At 45.5% G+C, this 19,416-nt stretch overlaps 1 protein-coding gene across 1 annotated transcript in view; it reads left to right on the top strand.

Moving 5' to 3' along the window:
* The window catches only part of LOC146207241 (cadherin-like and PC-esterase domain-containing protein 1), a 169,520-nt gene that overhangs the window by 47,750 nt on the left and 102,354 nt on the right, over positions 1-19,416 (top strand). The window contains exons 5-8 of the mRNA XM_084576418.1: positions 2,079-2,224; positions 4,459-4,543; positions 12,076-12,265; positions 14,005-14,185. Of these exons, the coding sequence (XP_084432544.1) occupies positions 2,079-2,224; positions 4,459-4,543; positions 12,076-12,265; positions 14,005-14,185 (602 nt within the window). The remainder of the gene's footprint in view (positions 1-2,078; positions 2,225-4,458; positions 4,544-12,075; positions 12,266-14,004; positions 14,186-19,416) is intronic.

Raw genomic sequence — 19,416 nt, 5'->3', positions numbered from 1 at the left:
TTGCATTCAAAACCGAATGAAAAGCTAACACTCAACTCCAGTGGCATATATTATATAAATATTCAGAAAAAAGACCTATGCACATGGAGGAGCAGTGGAAAGACTAACGAGCAGTATGGAAACAAAACCTCGGAGCGGCCTTCCCGTTTTTGGTGGTTCACATATTTACGCAAATTAGAAACAATTGAGACTGAAACCATTTATACAAGCATAATATCTTTAGCTATTCGGGCACTACAGCCTGCACAGGAATTCACTCTAACTTCATAATTACGTAATGAATGTATAGTGATTTCTCATACGACTAGTTCACAGTTTATGCATGCGGTGTCCTTTGCAGTACGTCACGTCGCGGTCCCCACATGTCGAAGCTAATAGCGCCGGCGAAAACAGGTGTGCCGAAAACAGGCATAGCTGTAGTTAGCCAAGCAAGCATATTTGGCAGTGCTGGTCCATATTCAGATGACTGTCGCAAAATGTGTCCTTCTTGCAAAGACGTTATGCGCATTCAGTCTGATATGAGGCACAAGAATCTTTTGATTAATGCGAGGCGTACGCTGCGTACGAATCTATAGAATTCGTGCTTCTTCAGAAGGAAGAAAATTTGTTTAGTGACCATCCCTATCCCCAACATTCGCTTATCACAGAAGTTACACCGCCCAACCGCAGTGGGGGAGTGATTAGGGCATTTGATTGCTGTGCCCAAGGATACTCCTTTTCGACGGAGGCGAAAAGCAAGGCGTCCATGTTCTGTGCGATGTTAGTGCACGGTTAAAGAACCCCAGGTGGTTGAAATTACTCCGTAGCCCTCCACTACGGTATCTCTCATAGTCTGAGTCGCTTTGGGACGTTAAACCTCATAAACTAGACCAATAGAAGTTACTCTATTTTTTTTTCTTGGGCGGTGAGGTGTGTGTGCGCGGGGGTGGTGGTGATGATGAATGACATTTATTGGTACAAAAAAGCATTCACAGGAAGGTATGATTGGACCAACCCATAAGAGACCAGTCCTCTCAAGCATTAGGTGGGGTCTCTAATACGGGACTGCAGCGGCGTCGGCCGCTGCCCGGGTGCGCTCAACCAAGGCCTTTTGGGTCTGTAGGTCAGAGCATCCGAGCAGGGTCGCCTCCCAGTCCTCCCGGATGGGGTTGGGATGAGGGGGGATAGCAGGGTTGGAGGACTAAGCCCACACCATGTGGTAAATGTCCGAAGACTTCTCCGCACAGTGCCGACAGCTGCGTGAGAAAAAATGGTCGAAGTGTTTGAGAGCTGCCGGGCACAGCAAAGCATTTGTATAAAGGCGAAGCACAAGACGCTCCTCCGCCTTTGAGAGGCCCTTACACGGGCGGGGATAAATGCCGTGGCCAGATTGATATAGTAAAACAATATCTTTGAGATAATATGCTGGAGTGAATTCGAGTTCCTCATCATCTGGGTCGGAGGGGAATGCCCGGTGAGAGAGCGCGCGGGCGACGGGGAGAGCTGCCTCATTTCCCTCAAGGCCCATGTGAGCAGGAGCCTAAATGATATTCCGGTGAGCGGGGGGGTCTCCGGTGTAGACGCTGTTTTGGAGAAGGTGATAGGCTAGGTACGGTATACCGAACCCTGCTCGACGTTCCGACAGGCCTCCCGCGAGTCGGAAATAATTGTTTTAGAAGTGGGATGTGCTGCAGCTAATACAGTGGTGACCTGCTCTGCATGTGTTATGTCACGGGCTCAAAAAAAAAAACGAGGGGGGGGGGGGGGGGGGGGGGCAAAGGGCTTCAATTCAATTTTATTCATGATAATCTATGAAGCCAAACTACAAACGAGGGCTATGTGCAAGAGTAATTTAATAGAATTTGCCTTCTCCATGATTGCTTTAGGCACAGTAAAACCACTATCTCAATCTCTTGAAGCCTCCTCGGTGTATAATCTTTTCTTAAACTGATTTCAGAAGAAATAATGATGCGTATATAGCATTACTTTCTATATACCTGACTTGACAAAAGGTTATTTACACGAACAACGGGGAGACACAAAAATGGCCCTCCTATTGCTTCTTGGTCAGCCTATTTTGAGAGTATACATATGCCCAGTCAATAGCACATTCTATTTATTTCCAATATTCCCAGGAAACATGCCACCACGGTCATCAGAATGGATATGGCTTCTGTGCCTAAGCTTCAGCGATGGAGACAATGGAGCCTGTGTGGAGACCGCCGAATTGTCCCAGTACCATGCGGTGAGTGTCATTCCTCAAAGTTGTTGCGCGGAATATCTCACAATTTTTATTGCAGACGCATATTATTATAAAGGTGTAGGTTTACATCAGATCGAACACTACTACTTTTTATCACAATACAAGCATTGTGCTGGTTACCGTGCAAATTCGCCTAATACGAACCCTCGCTTAAGAGCTGAGCTAGCGTCACTCAAACAGATGTAAATGATGTAGTAACGCTGAAACGGTTCGAAGTTTGATAAGTGAATGAATGCGGAACGCCACGACAACATTATCATTAATGTGAAGAGGGTCAAAAGCACCAGGCACGACATCAGGTATAGCGCCATACGCAATAATAAGTACTCAGGTTTCCTACGATGAAGAAGGTATCACGTGAGCGAAAATGTGTCACGTGATGTTGACAACGCCATGAGCACGAAAAAAGAGCCAGGCGTAGTAGCTCCGAAATCAACACGTTTTGGGACTGAATTGGGCCCTTAAAAGAAATAAGCGACTCATGGGCGGTGATAGCAGCGGATGCTCTCGGGGGTCGTCGCACTCATGTTCAATTTAAAATCGGCGCAGTAACACCTGAATAACACCTAAGATATGCTGGAAAAGTCTGAAATAATACGGAAACAGTTCTGCTTGCCACTAATAATTTGATACTAAGTTCGGCGCGTCTCGCGGTACAGAGCAAGAAGAAAATGATAAATTCGCGTTTCGCGGTACCAAGCATGAACAAAGAGCACAAGATCGGTCAGTGCGTTACAATCAATTACAAGACCGCATGTCAGCGGCTGGGGAAAACAACAAATAAAGATTGCAAATGTTCGCGGCAATATCTAGCCATTAGAACTGACAAGAATTGGCTACAATTAGTGATTACGACATTTTACAGTATACTTGAACTCCAGTATGGCACGCAACCAGCATTTGAAGCAAGCGTCGCTTCCGCCTGAGGGCTACAGACGGAGGAATTAGTCTGAATTCAGTGACCAGGGGTGAAATCTTTTTCCGGATATATTACTGCGAACGTTATCGGAACACGAAGAGTGTATGTACCGTAAGGAAACCTTCCCTGAATCTAAGAGCTCGATTGACCTCTCACAGCAGGCGCACAGCGCCAGAATTCAGCCTCCGGCTACATATATGTTTAACACCACCGCTCTAGAACCTCGTTAGTGGGTCACAATGCGAGCAGCGCGTTCTGACGGACACCCCGCATTTGGACGTTACTGTCGAGTGCTTTTGTTGGGACTCCAGCGCTAATAGACCCTCGGCGGCAGGGTCAAAAATATCTCATTCAAGTCGGCCGACTCCTAGGCCTCCGGGTGTTCTTGGCTCACTAGTCTGTTACAACTGTCCGCGTGCCTTCATTTGTTGCCGGCGGTACAAATCTCTTCCATCGCCGGGCCTGCCTTTGTTGTGCGGCCCAAGAAAAGGCGAAGGGAGGAAGCTCTTGTCTTTTGAGCTCGCCGGGTAGTTCGTCTTCAAGTGTTTCTTGGCACGCGCCGGCAGAGAGGCGGAAGGGGGAGGTCTTTTCTGCCAGGCGCTCTTTCCCCGGGCAAAGCGAAAGCAATGCATTTTGCGAGAATATACGATCCTTCGCGTGTCGAGGAGCTTTCCCTTTCGTGGCTTTACGGAGCGCACTTAGCTGCGCGCTTGTTTCGGTGCGTGCGGCCCTAGTCTGAATGCCGTCCGCTTGCGGAACGGGTCGTTTGTTTCGGGGAAGCCCGGCAACACTTACATTTACTTCCCTTCTCAGGAGCGTTCCGTGGACGACTTAGTTGAGCAAAAAGTCATAGCAGGGGTAAACGGTTATTTTTTTGTTTTTGTTTCTGAGCTTTTAATCTGAGACCAGTGAGGCATTGCACTCAACATCTTGGGATCTTTCTGTTTTATTGTTATACACTCAGTAAACTTTGTGGCAAGGTTCTGAGAGTTTAGTAAATAAGGTCTTACTCATACACCATAAATGATGACAGTAATAAAATGATCGTTCTCATTGATTGTAAAGTCATTTGAAGTCGCCGTGATTTTATTTCTGAAATATAAAAAAAGAATGAGTTGCTCTGATCCCATTTTTCGCTCTATTTTTCATACGTAATATTATTAACTCTAAGGCACATATACCACAAAAATGTTTTATAGCAGACGCACTTTTCTTCGAAGCTAACCTCAAAAGTGGATTTACTTTCCATGACATACTAAAGAAAGCATTTCATTCTAACCATGACTCTTTGTTACAGGTGAATAAGATACCTGGACTAAAGAACGTTCTCCTCAAGAAAGACGCCTTCTGTAACACGATGAACGACGCAAGAAAAATTCCAGGTAGGGATCGAATTTCTTTAAAAGCGCAACCCACTAATTAGCTTGTTAGGTTGTGATTGGTGTCTACATTCACTAGATTTCTCGCACAGCTTGCAAAAATTGGTTCAGTGCTGGCTCGTCAGTTTGCCAGTATACTCAGCGCGATGAACAATCAGCCTGGACAGGTGCAGGTGGTTAAAGCGCAATTCGAACTCAAGTGTGAAAGATTTGCGAACCTAACACATGCTTTGTTAATGAACAAAATTTGTTTCTGGCAATTTGGCACTTTGCTACAAATATTAGGTTGTCAATTGGCTGTTACTGCTTTCTGGGCACAAGTGGATGAACCCTTCTTGTGCAGACATAACTATGTTTTGTTCGGTGAACTTAGCAGTGGTTAGAGACGACTGCTTCTTACAGTCAGATGGCAAAATTTTAAACGTGATGAACTGGCAGAACAGAATAGTCATCGTCAACTACAGACTACCTAGGGTTGTTTTCGAATGCGAAGTGCCACAACCTCGACTGCTGTGCCCAAGAATGGGAAATCGAATCCCGGCTGTGGCGGCCGCTTTTCGGTGAAGGCAAAAAGCAAGGCACCCGTGTGCTCTGCGATGTCAGTGCACGCTAAAGACCCCGAGGTGGTAGAAACTTTCGGAGCCCTTCACTACGGCGTCTCTCATAGCCCCAGCCACATTGGGACGTTAAAGCCCACAAACCAAACCGAAGTCCCAGACACAAATGGCCTCAATGTTCGTTGAAGGAATAGGGATTGTATGTCATACGCGATTAAACATCTAAAAGCGACTAAGGCTACGAGAATGCGGCAGTGGTGGGTTCCGGACAATGTCTACCAGTCAGGGCTATTTAACAACTCCAACATCCCACAGTACACATGCGTCTCGCATGTAACTTCCATCGAAATGTGGCCGCAGCTGCCAGCATTGTTCCCGGGTCAGCCGGTCAGTAGTCGACTACCTTCATCGCCTAGCCACTGCGGCGGTACATTCGATCAACAATTTATTTAGCAACGTTTTCGAGCTCACTGGAGTGGAATTCTTAATACGTGATGTGCGCGGTTGTCCACTGGCATTCTGAACACAAATTCTCAGTATGTGATGGACATCTGGGAGCTGCCGAGCAGAAGAAAGCAACGTAAAAAGCTGCCATATGCGCCACGCTTCTCAAAGTGCGCGGTTACTACAGACTCCTTTCTGCAGACTGTGAATTGCCCAGGCCAGAACTAAATAAAAAAATTGTACATTGTGCTCTCATTCCAGCCCTCGTCTTATTTCGGCTTGCATGAAATTATTTCTTACTGATCAGGATACATATTCGGCGCAGGTAGTTTGTCATGCTGAAAAATATCGCTTCGAAAACAAGGACAGATACAAAATGATCAACGCGTGCTTTTCATTCTGTGTCAATCCTTGTCCTGAAGAGCTTCATAAAAGCGCGAAATTTCTCATTATTGATTTTAATACGCCGTTTTTCGCTGCCTACGTTCTTCTCCATCGTGGAGTTAACGTAAAAGAGTGGTGTTTGTAAACGTCGACGAAGAAAGGTGTGTTAGTGGTTATCGCGTCGTTATTGGAAAAAGCTGCATGCTCCCTACGGCCAACCCGCCTTGCAAGACGAGCACCACCCGCTTTATGGGGCAAACTGTTCCCGTGTGCCTTGACTTTTTCTCAAATAAGTGTGCGATCTCTTTAATGTCTAGGCGGCACATATTCGCAGCTTGTTTTGCACACAGCGCCTGTCCGACCCAGTAAATCCAGTTTCAAAGCCGGTAAGATGATAATATAAGTAATATATTTTGATCCTACTTCGTTCTGATTATCTTCGGCTTTAGGCATTGAAATGATTAAACGACAGTATTTCCCCGCTGCCCTTTTATCTCTAACGCGTAGAGGCTGTTAGGAGCTGAATAAAATATTTGGGGGAAAATCATTGCAGTTTTCCAACCAAGTGATTGAAATTTATAATTTTTCCGAATTATAAGGCAATTCCTTCCTTTCGAACGTCGTAGTCATATACGATCAGTCAACTATCGTGCAGCCGTTCCATGGCGACATCGGGTGAAACACGTAGGGTCATCGCAGATGAAAGAGAGAAGGAGAAAATGGAGAGACAGCTGAGCAGAAGGAAAAGTGGAGATGTAGACCATGAATAGGTATTGATTGGCCACAAATCAATAGCCATGCGAATCATTTGGGGTCGCAGATGTGGAAATACCTTTGTTAATGCGTCCTCAACTGCTGTAAGTTTTCTTAACCTTTTGGACCGCTAAAAAGCAACTCTTTCTTCAATATTTTTAACTGATTGTCGCAGTTGCATTCTGTTCCTCAGAGTGCCCTTTATTTAAGCAAAAATTTAGCGGCTTCTTTTGAAATGGCCATAGACTTGGTAAAATAGCAAAGAGTAAAGTAAAAAAGGAATCAGCATTAAATGGTTACCGCACTGTAGAATCGGCGGCATTGTGTATGGAGTAGCATTCAGGCCAGAAATATTTCTGACAGCATCTTTGTGAGCACATTCAATTTACCAATTAGAGACGGCAGTCGTCATGTTTTTAATTAAACGCTTGAAATAGTTCATGAAAAGCGCGACATATTTCCAGTCATCAGTAATGGGAAGTATAAATTAAAGGGCGATGTACGTGGCACAACTGTCCCGTTTGTATTAACTGAAAAGAAATAATCAAATCGTGATCTTCGAAATTTATAGTTGCAATAACTAAATGCGGCACGTTCGGATAATTTAGCGTAAATTGTGGCGGCAGTGACCATTAATTGTAAAAGCCTCGTTGAAATGTATAAATATTACCAAACCCATAGAACAAAATATTAAAGTCGTAGCCTTCGGCTGAACTTGGCAGTGTTCATTGGGCTATCAAACGTACTACCTTGCTAAGTCAGCTTGCAAAATATTACTCACGCAATAAAAAAATTCCTGTCACAATAGTCGTCATTCAATTTCGTGTGACAAATAATCGCATCTATTATTTACCACAGTGGCTTTTTGTTGTTGTTGTTGTTGTTGTTGTTGTTGTTGTTGTTGTTGTTGTTGTTGTTGTTGTTGTTGTTGTTGTTGTTGTTGTTGTTGTTGTTGTTGTTGTTGTTGTTGTTGATGTTGTTGTTATTAACAAGGCAGTACAAAAAGGCACTCCTCTGTCTCGGTGCAGGTGACCTATTCTTCCAAGTATCTCCACATCAAAAAGCTTCCCTTCTTCGTTAAGTGTTCGCCCCAAGATAAACTACACGTTTTACCCACACAATAAGCGAGTAAGAGAGTCAGAATGAAAAAAAGACCGCTCTGACAATTATCTTGATTCATTTTCGCATGCTAACTGTGCTAGAGATGCATTGAGTGCGATAAGATGGGCAGGCCTTGCCAACAACAAGCGAATGAAAGAAGCTAAGCTGGAGAAAGACTTGTCCCACTCAGTGGTGGAAATATCTCGCGGTAACAACCTTTTCAGAGACACCACCGCTTTCGATGCCCGATTGCGTCCCCCTCCCCACCCCCGAGTCGATTTGCCGATATTGCCTGCGAACACGGTCCCGCTTTTGTAGTCGCGTCTTCAATAAGCTAATGCGCCGCGCACTTGTGGGCGGTTTCTTTTGAAGCCCGCTCGTTGTACGAGCCGGGAGATATATGGGTCGTGGCTGAAGCTTTTTCCAGATGTTCGGAACCAGCCTCCCAAACTGGCTGCTCCTTCAACCTTCTCCCCGCCTCTTGTGCCAATTGTTCGGCGTCTCGAAATGTCTCTCTCCTGCAGTAACGTTCAAAGGGAATTGTATCTTTGTTCTGTGGTGTTTATTGCAACAAAAAGTGTCAGGAAAGAAGAAAAAATCCAACGCTGAACAACTAGTTCGACGTGGGCGTACGCGCACTTTCGCTTGCCTTTCATTGTTCGAATTGCTGTTCCTTTCGAGGCTCCGATAGTGTGAAATGGAAATAAGCGCATAACAGGCCAGTAAACGCGATTGCTCGTGCATTTGCAGATTCAAACGCTCGTGCTCTGCTAAAAGAACGCGCGAAGAAATGAAACTGAAACTGGCTCCTCTTTTAAGCATAACGCTGCAATATAAGAAATGAGCGCTTTTGCTTTTTTAGTAGCTTTCTTTTCCGGTCGCTCCTGGCTGACGTGCTTTTTTCTCCATTCCTTAAAGAATCATCCCTGTTTCTTTGATGTGGAAAGGCTTTTCGGCTTCATAGAATATTGACCATGTCTACTGTGCCCCTTTGTGAGAACGCCGCACGTAGCTCTCTTAAAACAACAATTTTTATTTGGTGTTTCTGGTTGGAGTCAGTTGGCGGATAGAAAAAAAGTTAGGCGAGCGCTTTGAGTTCGGGAAAAGCAGTTCGCAAAAACACCTTAGACGTTGACTTTTGCCGAGTAGGGCAATCCAATCGCGTCACAGAAGATCGATAAAAGTACCTCGGAAACTTTCGGAGTACCTACACATTCTTGCCGATGAAGACGCACAATTGGCCTCCTTCTTCAGTGAATATTCTAGTTTTACTCTTCCATATATTTTTTTGCCTACTACACGTAAGATTTCGTTGATGAACATATTTAGCTTTGTATACTTACTCATTATTAATTACAAATTATGTTTCACCAACCCTAAAAAAAGCTGGTTAATTAGCAATATGTAAAGCCTTACTTAACGTAATTTTCTTGAAGCAGAATAGCACCAGTTTAATATCTACCTTCCTCCCTCGTAATTTCCTTTTGCTAAATGCGTTTTTGAGTTTTCGGAATTATATGGAACAGGCGGATGTAATATATATATATATATATATATATATATATATATATATATATATATATATATATATATATATATATATATATATATATATATATATATATATGCATATACATTTTATAGGTTGTAATAACCAAAAAGTTTGTTTGCAAGGATTCAGCGACTGTTTCATAAGCAACAAGCGAGTTCCTGCTGAAGTTGCAAATAGTATTAAAAATGCCATTTTTGTAATGTGCGCTGACCTTAAAGAGATGGTTTTTCTGCCTGAAGCTTTTCTGACAGCTTATGATGTTTTGAAGCGCCCTTACTTCCGAACACAAGTATTATCCACCATTTAGTTGTTTTCCTGAGGACACACATGCAGAACTAAATTTTATGGGTTGCAGCGTGACATCAATGAACGATTCGTAGTTTAATGGTTCCTGGGTTTGTTGAGGACAAAATAAATAAACCTTGTGCGTCTGAGGAGACATCGAGGTTATTGCCCCTGACAGTTTCTCCTCTTGGTGATGTTTTTCTCAAGAGTTATTTTTATTTGTGTGTGTGTGTGTGTGCGTGTGTGCGTGTGTGCGTGTGCGTGTGCGTGTGTGTGTGTGTGTGTGTGTGTGTGTGTGTGTGTGTGTGTGTGTGTGTGTGTGTGTGTGTGTGTGTGTGTGTGTGTGTGTGTGTGTGTGTGTGTGTGTGTGTGTGTGTGTGTGTGTGTGTGTGTGTGTGTGTGTGTGTGTGTGTGTGTGTGTGTGTGTGTGTGTGTTTCTCGCGTGTTTCGGGGAAAGAGGCCTTTACACAAACGGGGCTCACTTCCAAGCATGGCTTCCTACAGAATGCTACAGCGCTGCACGCGATCGGAACGACCAGAGTTCGTCTTAGGCCCACGGCTTCAAGCTAGGGACCGCTAAAATGTCAGTCTACTGATCTCGGCCCGTCCCGATCCACCAAACTCGGCGCAAGGACTGGCCTGGCTCCGCAGCATTGTAAAAAGTTGATTGCACAGTGTATAAAAGTGGACTCCTACAACACACGTCTAGAAGTGGCTGGCAAGGACGCTCAACTCGCAACCAGGCTTTGTTAAAAAGTGGGTTGGCGACCACAAAAAGGAGGAGGTAAAGTAGGTTAAGCTATTTGGAATATTGAATAGGGACCTGGCCTGCCAGTAGCCCCGAGGCCCAGTGAGTCAGTTGAAAACGGTTGGATGCACGCGTAAAAAAAAAAAAGAAAAAAAAACACCTTTAGCTGCATTCAGGTAAATAATTAGTGGTCTTTTACAGCCCGTGATGACATAATGTCTGGATAACAAAATGATACCACAGCTATAGAACAACGCTCCTTTTCTTTTTTTCTTTTTTTTTTTTTTGTTGGTTTGCTTAAAAGTATATCGTGGGCTTCTTTCTGGCCGAAGTGGGCCGCTTCACTACAGAAAGAAAACGACAAACGCCTGTGAATTGAGCTGTATGTGTTTGAAGAGACAAATGTTCGGTAAAACAGTGTAGTTTTCCTCAGTGGCATTTCTCATAAGTTGCCGATGCGTTTTAAAGGTTGATTAGACGATTTTGGTATAAGCTGTTGCCCACTAAGCAGTCGGATTAAGGTCCTTATACAGCTGCTTCTATGAGGGTTCACACGACCAGTCACGAGCGGTAGCATAAAACCGAACAGATGCTGAGCGCATCTTATTGTGCTCGCTGGTAGCTGAAATAGTCCAAGCTAGAGGTTCTCTGTGCGTTTTAGCAGGTGAACGCACAGGTGGACATGAGCCCAATGTAAAGTATTTTAACGCGCTACATTTCAGACTTTAAGACATATGTGAGAAAAGTATTTATTTAATCAGTAAGAAAGCCATTTAACTTCTCGTGCGTCGGTCGACTTGGCCGCGGCTGCGCACTGAGATTACCTGAACGCTTCACTATGGGTGACGCTAATTAAACTGTGTGTCCCAAACATTGCTTTTGAATGTTTGCTCATTTCTCGTTAACAGAGAGTTCCCCGGCAAGCACAAAAATAACCAATACTGGTTTGAGCACTGCTTTTACTATGATCCTCTGCCGAGGCTTTGTTTCATCTGGGCTTGGGCTATAACTCCCAAGTGAGGCTCACCCTTTAATACGAAAGCACAACACGAACACTCTAGGTACGGGCCCGATCCTGAGGCAAGCCTTACCAGAGCCCGGCCCATGCTCGTAGGAAACAACAAATCTTATAGCACTGTCGGCAGGCAAGGACAGGTCCAGGCCTCTGGACCAGCCCGAGCATGCATATGCCTATCTTGCGGACTGAAAGGAGAGGTCCATGTTATTTTTGTACCTCATTGAAATCAATAACGTTTTTTTTTTTTTTTTCAGGACGGGGGTCGCATACAGACGTGCGTCCTGTCCAAAAGACGTATTTATAGCCAAGAAATGTGGACCTGAATGTTCCCCTTCTACTTGAGTCAAACTTGTGACGTCTTTACCGAAATGCACTCCGAGATCACCGCTCGAAGTAGTGGCGTTGTAGCCTGACCTCCAGAATCCGCGACGACAAAACATTGACGGCCCACTGAAACTTACCTCAAAATAATTGCCGGCAGTGGCGAAATGTTTCTTTCATTACTCTGTCCTTTCATTACTCTGTCCTCTTCCAAGCTACAAAAGGTCCGTTTAGCGTTTCTGCTGCTATAATGCGATAATTTGTCGATACTAGCCTACTCCAGTTTATCCTTAGAGTGTCCCTTTATAGCTAATGAGCCGGAGAGACAGCATTGACCGAATTATCTGTTTCTTTTCTTTTTCTGCCGCGCAGGAGTAATGAAGGCATCCCTAGTGCCCCTGTGCTTCGTGCTGCCTAGCCAATACCAGCAGTTCGTCAACGTAGCCGATGCACTCGGCTACTCTGCGCACTGGCTGCTGACACCTCTCGCCCCGGGAGCCAAGGAGAGCGCCCCGGAGTCGCTGGACATCTTCAGCCCTCTGGGGAGGGCGCGCATTCAGCAGTAAGTGCAGCGGATACGGTATGGTCAGCTGCATAACCTTGTTGCAACACGTTCGCAGGAAAACTTTTAAGCACGAAAAGACGAACCGCCGCCAGAAGCAGAAGATCGCACATGGGTGCTTGCGTTGACCACTTTGCGCAATGAGCGCAGAGACATCATTGCTGAAACCAGAGCTGGGTGGGGGGCCACAATTTATCATGCCTTCGCCGATGGTCATTTTAAAGACATTTGAGAAATGTATTTTTCTGAAGTTATTGATTTATGCTTATTAGACCAGCCAGGATGGACTGTTGTCACTGGCCGTTTGTTCGGCCAGCGATTGGGCCAAAATTAGCAGACGACAGATCCCCTACCGCTCATCGGCGTCAATGAGCCAAATGAAGTCATCGTGGTCCTGAATATAAGATTGCATTCCAAAACATCTAAGCTCGAATGCATTGCAAGGCAAGAGAAAGTTGTGCTGTGTTATATTTTCAATCGCTGAAACGTAAATAACCACGCCTGTTTTCATTATGCGGGTGTTGGTACTCCTAAAGTTATTAGAAAATATGAAAAATGGCAATTTTCATTGTACGAAGTACAAAACTATTCCGTTTCCGTAACACCCATTATTGAATGTTCAAAACGTCTTTAAAACAAGATTTTATAGTAAATAAAACAATGTTTTACGATGGTGGTGCGGGGAGCATCGGGTTTTACCACCCGACTGTCTTTAATGCTTCCCCGGACATAAAACTGGTCCTTCGACAGCACTCTCGAAAGAGCTCAGTGCATCACCAGCGCGCTAGCATCCCCCTCCATCGCACGCGTAAACACGTTAACTTGGAAGCACCATACCTCGATGTGTTCCATTTTGCATGTGTCACCGGAGACCCCGAATGACCCACGAAGAAGAGGGGACAAGCCACGTCTTTCTATTACAGTGAATTCTGCGTCAGAGAGACGAAAAAGGGTTGTAAAACGACGCGCGTAAACGAGGCGAACATTTCTAGAGCGACGCTATATTTCCACAGGGATTACTTCTTGCTCCCAGGTTTTCGCGATTGTTCTTAAAATTTTCTTTCTTTCCTATTCCTTTTATTTTTCGTAAACAGCCGTGAACTCCTCTTTCTGGAGACGTGACAATATTACGCATTATTTATCCAGTGCTGTGTCAGAAGGTGCTTACACTTGAGTGCAAGAACGTACAAAAAGTGCAGGTTTAACGGGTATGGTCGAATAATGTTCTCTGCAATAACGTGTAAACATTATCTCTCCGTGGCAGCCGGTGTGCAGTTGCGTTCTTGAACGCGTGTTTCCTCCAAAATGCACTAGGTTCATAAAACAATTGAACCAAGCAAGCCAAGCCGCCTGCAGAATGGCGTCAAACACGACGATAGGCATCTTGGTGATGAAATCTAACTTTTTTATGCATGGGTGCAGTTTTTCGCTGTTTTGGTAAAGCCAAACTATTTGCGTCTTCCTGAAAAAATAAATTTCGGCAAAATGCCAGCGCTTAATAGTGTTGTCTGCAATGCAACACATATCTGTGAAGGAAGGTGAAGGAAAATATATAAACAACACCTTTGCTAGTGGGTTTTGCTTACTTGATTTCCACTCATTTTTGCATACTGGGCTTAACGCAATCGCACTGAATTCACCTCAGCAATGCGAGGGGGGCCAGTGACTGGTGGCGGCTCAGGTGGCTGTAATAAGGCATTCAAGTACAGTGTGTGACGTCAGTTTTGTTTTGTGCACAGAGCTTCCACTCGGCGCGCCGTCGTCCAGCAGGCGCTGTCAGCCGCCCTGCTTGTCCACGGGCAGCCGGTCAGCCTTCGAGTGTTCGTACTGATCACATCGCTGTCTCCGCTGCGGGCCTACGTGCACACTGAAGGAATGGTGCGGCTGCGGAGCTACCGATCAGGATCCACCTTTGCCAAGGTAAAGGTGGCAGACGCACGGTCACGTAACACCGGGCAGGCTCAAAGCACCGTACGCAGTGAAATGAAAAGAAGGGCAGGCGAGCGGTGAGCCACTTTATGGACAACCTACGTTGCCTCCGTCATCCTTAGAAGAAAACTTCGTAAACATCTGCGTCTGAATGCGATAACGTTAAATGCTCCGTTCACCTAAACTCCGGCGCCGGCAGCCGTCCGCCGGCGTTGTGAGCGAAGAGTCGTGACCATAGCGCTGACATTTCCGAGCACTGACTGGAAGTAGGGGTGTCTGAAATTACTCCCAACTCAGGCCTCTCCTTTCATATGGGAAAGTGATATTAGAATGAGCCCGCCAGGATCGTTGCATTCACAGTACCCCATAGGCCACGCAGATACATTCATAAGGCTTGGTTCATAATCGAGGCTTTATATGTGGGCTGGTAGCCTACGCTATCGCGTCATACACATAAAGGCGGAGCTTAGAAGTTTCGCTATTCCCCGTATTTTTGTCTTAGAGCTAGAATTTGTAAGTATCAGGAAGAGAATGCATCGGCATACCCGACGAATGCTTAATCAGGTACTGCTAGAACACGAACCAGCCACATAAATTAGAAGGCCATCAGGATATATTTTCTTTCTTTTTTTGTCAAAATACGATAACACTATTTCTTTGTATATATATATATATATATATATATAAGCAGTTTTTGGTGCTAGAAGCGCAGCCAAGAGATTTTTAGGCTGGTGTCAGTAGCATTGAAGGACTCTGGTATGGCCGTACCAACTGTGGAAACACACGAATGCGTTAAAAATGTGCAACCATGCGACTATTTGACTTGACGCAGCTTCCGCTGTGCAATTGCACTTACTGCCCTTAGAAAAGGAACCTCAAGAAATCTTCCGTTTCATCATGCTCCTCTTTCGAAGGCTGCGCAATCGTAGGCCGCTTGCACGAAGCATATCCTGCGTCGTCCAGCTTTGGTCACTCCCGATGAAGAAGCGCGCTCAGCACAGACCACTTCAACGCCCTCGCCGAGCTTGCGATCATGATCAGCCGCCGGAATGACTAGGATGCGGCAAAAGCCGCCGCTAAAGAAAGGATGACAGTATCGGGGCTACATAAGGAGTCACCTATCATACAGGTCAGACCTTATACGTCGAATGCTGACAATGCTCTTCATGTTGCCCATTTAAAACAGTCTAAAAAGAGCCACTTTGCTGATCTTTTCATTACAAACAAGGCATCGTGATAAGAAATGAAGCATCTTTTTTTTTTTTTTTACTCATTTAGCTTGTCGAAGATCGTGTTTGTGTCCAATGAGAGGGTGGGTGTGCTGCATTTCGAATGGCGCAGATATACTTTCGCAGAAGAGTCATGCTTTCAACCTGACGCAGCAAAAGGTAAGCTCTGCTAGGCTTCGACATGCCCAGAAAGTAGTGCTGTTTTCCTGCTGTTTATGTCCTTGACGCGTAGTTGCACAAAAATGTATTCAACAACTCTTTTGTCCATTATGCGCTCTATTTCACCCGGCGAAAACGCCCCAGTCTTTCTTCACATATCTCTTCACTGCGCCTCCAATCGGGCGTTCATCGCGTTATCGCCTAATTACACTAAAACCTAGTTCCGTATAATTTTGTCAGAGCTGTTAAATGTAGGGTGGACAGTCTACCTATACGATACCATGTAGGGCAATATATTACCATGGTCTTGTGGACAACGAGGACAATGAAGTGCGGTGCTTGTGGGTTGGCCATCTAAGGGCACAACAACAGCAATGAGGGATAATTGCGTTCTGGCGCTACTCGTCGGTATTTCTCTTAGAAGAAGGCAGCAGAGCAGATAACACAAAGCGTAAGAGGCACACACACGCACTCAAGGACAACGCTGCACTGACAACTATATTAACTATAAACCGCACATCTTCTTCCTTCACTTCACATCTGCAGCCAACTTCCTCCTTGTATTTAACATCCTGCCGGTTTGCGCAAAAATTTTAGTTCCTTCTTCAACAAAACCAGTGATGGCATACTGACACATTGGTCGCCCAAGTCACAGACTGATATGCTTCAGAAATCGCCCTTGCTAACTTGTCCTTCGTTCTTTTCATAACCTTAACATTGTGAAGGTCAGCTGGACATTTTTGGTTTCTACAACCAACGCGGAAAGAAGAAGACGTGTCGCTGAGCACCGTGGCTACATCGTGTCCAGTAAGATTTCGAACTACGTCTGCAGTCCGCGCCCACACAGCGGCAATCAAACTCTTGAAGAAGAGCATAAAGGCCAAACAACCCGTGCGTGGCAAGAAGAGCATCAAGGACACAGCCCTCCGGGTAGACGCTGCAGAATGCCGACGCGGCCATGCTGCTAGGCCTACTGGGACTCGGCGGAGCCGCAGCTCTGATAATATGGCAAGAATGGGGACGCCAATGGACCCTCCGGTAGTCGCTGTGACTTCTGCAAGCACAACGGCAGGCTGCGGTAATGAGCCTTTACCTGGAGCTAGCACTTGGCCACAGAGCAACGTAGACATTACTTCGAATACGAGGACAACGCTCGGGCCGCTACCCGAGCTAAACGATACACATCAGGCTATGGATGTGCAACAGGAAGTCGTCACTAACGCTTCTCAACGGACACCCCGGCTGGTCAAACTACCTGGGCCACCAGTCAACACACCACCGGCAAAGAAGGTAAGGGCCGCCCCTGATAAGCTAGCATCCGCTTATCCAACACCAGCCTTGCAGAAATCCTTCAGAGTGCATATCAGACCTACAGTGCAGTTTGATATCACTAAGATACCCACCAGAACAATGCAGAGAGTAATAGACGCAGCGCTTGGTACCACAGGTTACCAGGGGTTTGTAAGCCACAGGGCATCTAATACTGTCACAGTACATTTAGCCACCATTGAGGATGCACGCAAAATGACCACAGTAACACAGATTCCAATCACGACAGAGGAGTATCTTCCTGTCCAGACGTATTTTGCGTCAGGTCCAAATACTCAGCGATGTGTCCTCTATGACCTAGACCTACAAGATTCCCCGGAGACGGTGGCCAGAGACCTAATATCAGGAACACATACTGTGTTAGCCGCACGTCGTATGGGGAACAGAGGCACTTTTCTCATCACATTACAGGGACCAGATACTCTTCCGGACAGATTCTACTACAATGGCCGCATAGTGCGACCCAAAACGTACAAACCTAGACCGGTTCACTGTTACAGGTGCTACAGAGAAGGTCATATGCAGAAATTTTGTCCATATGGAGTTAACCCCGAATACATAACTGAATCTGGAGAAGCGAAATTCAAATGCGGCCTATGCAAATCTGATGATCACGATATCACTTCATCTCAGTGTCCGACAAAAAAGCGAAAGCTCGAGTTAGCAAGGGCTGGACGACATAAACAATATGCACCGTTAATGGTTAAAAACAGATTTGCAACTCTGGCCGAAGAGCTGTTTGATGACCCGCTAGAAGAAGAAGAGCCTGTTGAGGTGGTTGCACAGAACAGTGCATCTTTTGCTTCTACGCTAAAACATGGACGACGCACAAAACGGAGCACAGTGGCATTCACTACTGATGATTTTCCGGACCTTAAAGACTGCACAAGCCAGCAGGATGCAATAGAAAAAGAAATTGCGATGCTTTCAGCACAAATTGCACAGCTGCGACAAAAGAAAGCACATATAGCGCAACGACGAAAGGAGAGCTCAGAAAAACAGAAAGAAACGCTTGCAGGCAGTACGACAGCAAGGTTAGTGGATGCTCCGAATTGTAAACCTGCCGATAACATACCTATTTGGAAGGCGGTACTGGACACGCTTACGCAACTGACACACCTCATTCAGAGCAGCTTACATCATGGATAGAAGTAGCCGAAACAAGTGGCAACAGATTACACAATGGAACTGCAGAGGGCTCTGTAATAAAGTTGGGGAAATAAATACAAAATTATTGTACGGTAAGCTACAATCATGGGCGTTCTTGATACAGGAGCACAATAGGTTATATTCAATAACAGGATATATAGGGTACCATTGTCCTTCTATCCCTGATAAACGAGCAAGAGCAGAGGCCGAAACACCAGGAAAAGCTGCCGTTTACATTAGGGCCAACATTCCCCAAACGCCACTTGACTTGAGCAAGTGGTGCAACACTCAGCAGGAAGTAGTTGCTGTACTCACGCGTCCGAACAAAACGCCCCTTATATTAGTGTCCATGTACGCTAGGCCAAGAAACACAGTGCTTAATCTTGGATGGGTTAAGCATATTCGCCATTCATACCCTGGAATTGCGATACTAATCGGTGGAGATTTTAACGCTCCGCACACCGTATGGGGATATGATTATGATTCTAAAAGGGGTGATCAAGTTCATACTGCCTTCACAGAAATGGAATTTACACTGCTAAATCATCCAGGAGTCGCAACACTACCTGCAACACAAACACGCTCACCAGACTTGACGTGGTGGAAGGGCCCTGGTGCACCACTATGGCAGGCGGAATTAGATGCGTGGGGTAGTGATCATGTCCCCATTGGTATTGGTCTTAATTTGGGACATATGAAGAAAATTCGAAAGAAAGCGTCTGTTACACATTGGGATGGTGTACGGCAGGATACTCGAACGCATTCAGTTAGCCCGAATACTCTCGTTACTACCCTTCAAAAGGTACTCAAGGATCACACCATTACAACTACAGTGAACGAAGATCAGCCAACTCCCGACCTGCACCTACTAAAACTTTGGGCACGCCGAAAGCGGGCCGAGATACAGGCTGGTCGCCATCCTGAAGACGTGCAAAGAAGAATTGAGTTAAACAGAGTGACGGCACAGGCACGCCGATATGAAAAACAGCTGGCTCATAGGAGATGGGATGAGTGGTGCAGTCGTTTGGGCTCAGGAACGAATAACAAGGCCCTCTGGAGGACTTTCCATGGCATGGAAAAGAGGCGGCAGGTTAAAGATCATGCAGAAAGTATTAGACTCGCATTACAGCTTACACCAGAAGAGTTTGCAGATCAGGCTGCTGCCCTTTTCTTCCCGAACCACGCACATTATCCGGCGCCTTCACCGACAGTGGATGCGGTTGATAAAACAGGAATAACATTACCATTTACAAAATTGGAGTTATTGGCTGCTATAGAAGAAGCGAATGGTAAAACTGCGCCTGGACATGACGATATTCTTTATGAAGTATTCAAGAATTTAGAAGGAGCCGCAGT

The sequence above is a fragment of the Amblyomma maculatum genome, chromosome 1, assembly GCF_055883805.1.
Source record: "Amblyomma maculatum isolate TAMU_Amacu chromosome 1, ASM5588380v1, whole genome shotgun sequence".
Classification (NCBI taxonomy): Eukaryota; Metazoa; Arthropoda; class Arachnida; order Ixodida; family Ixodidae; genus Amblyomma; species Amblyomma maculatum.
Note: the sequence above shows the minus strand (reverse complement) of the source record. Positions and strands in the feature narration are given on the sequence as shown.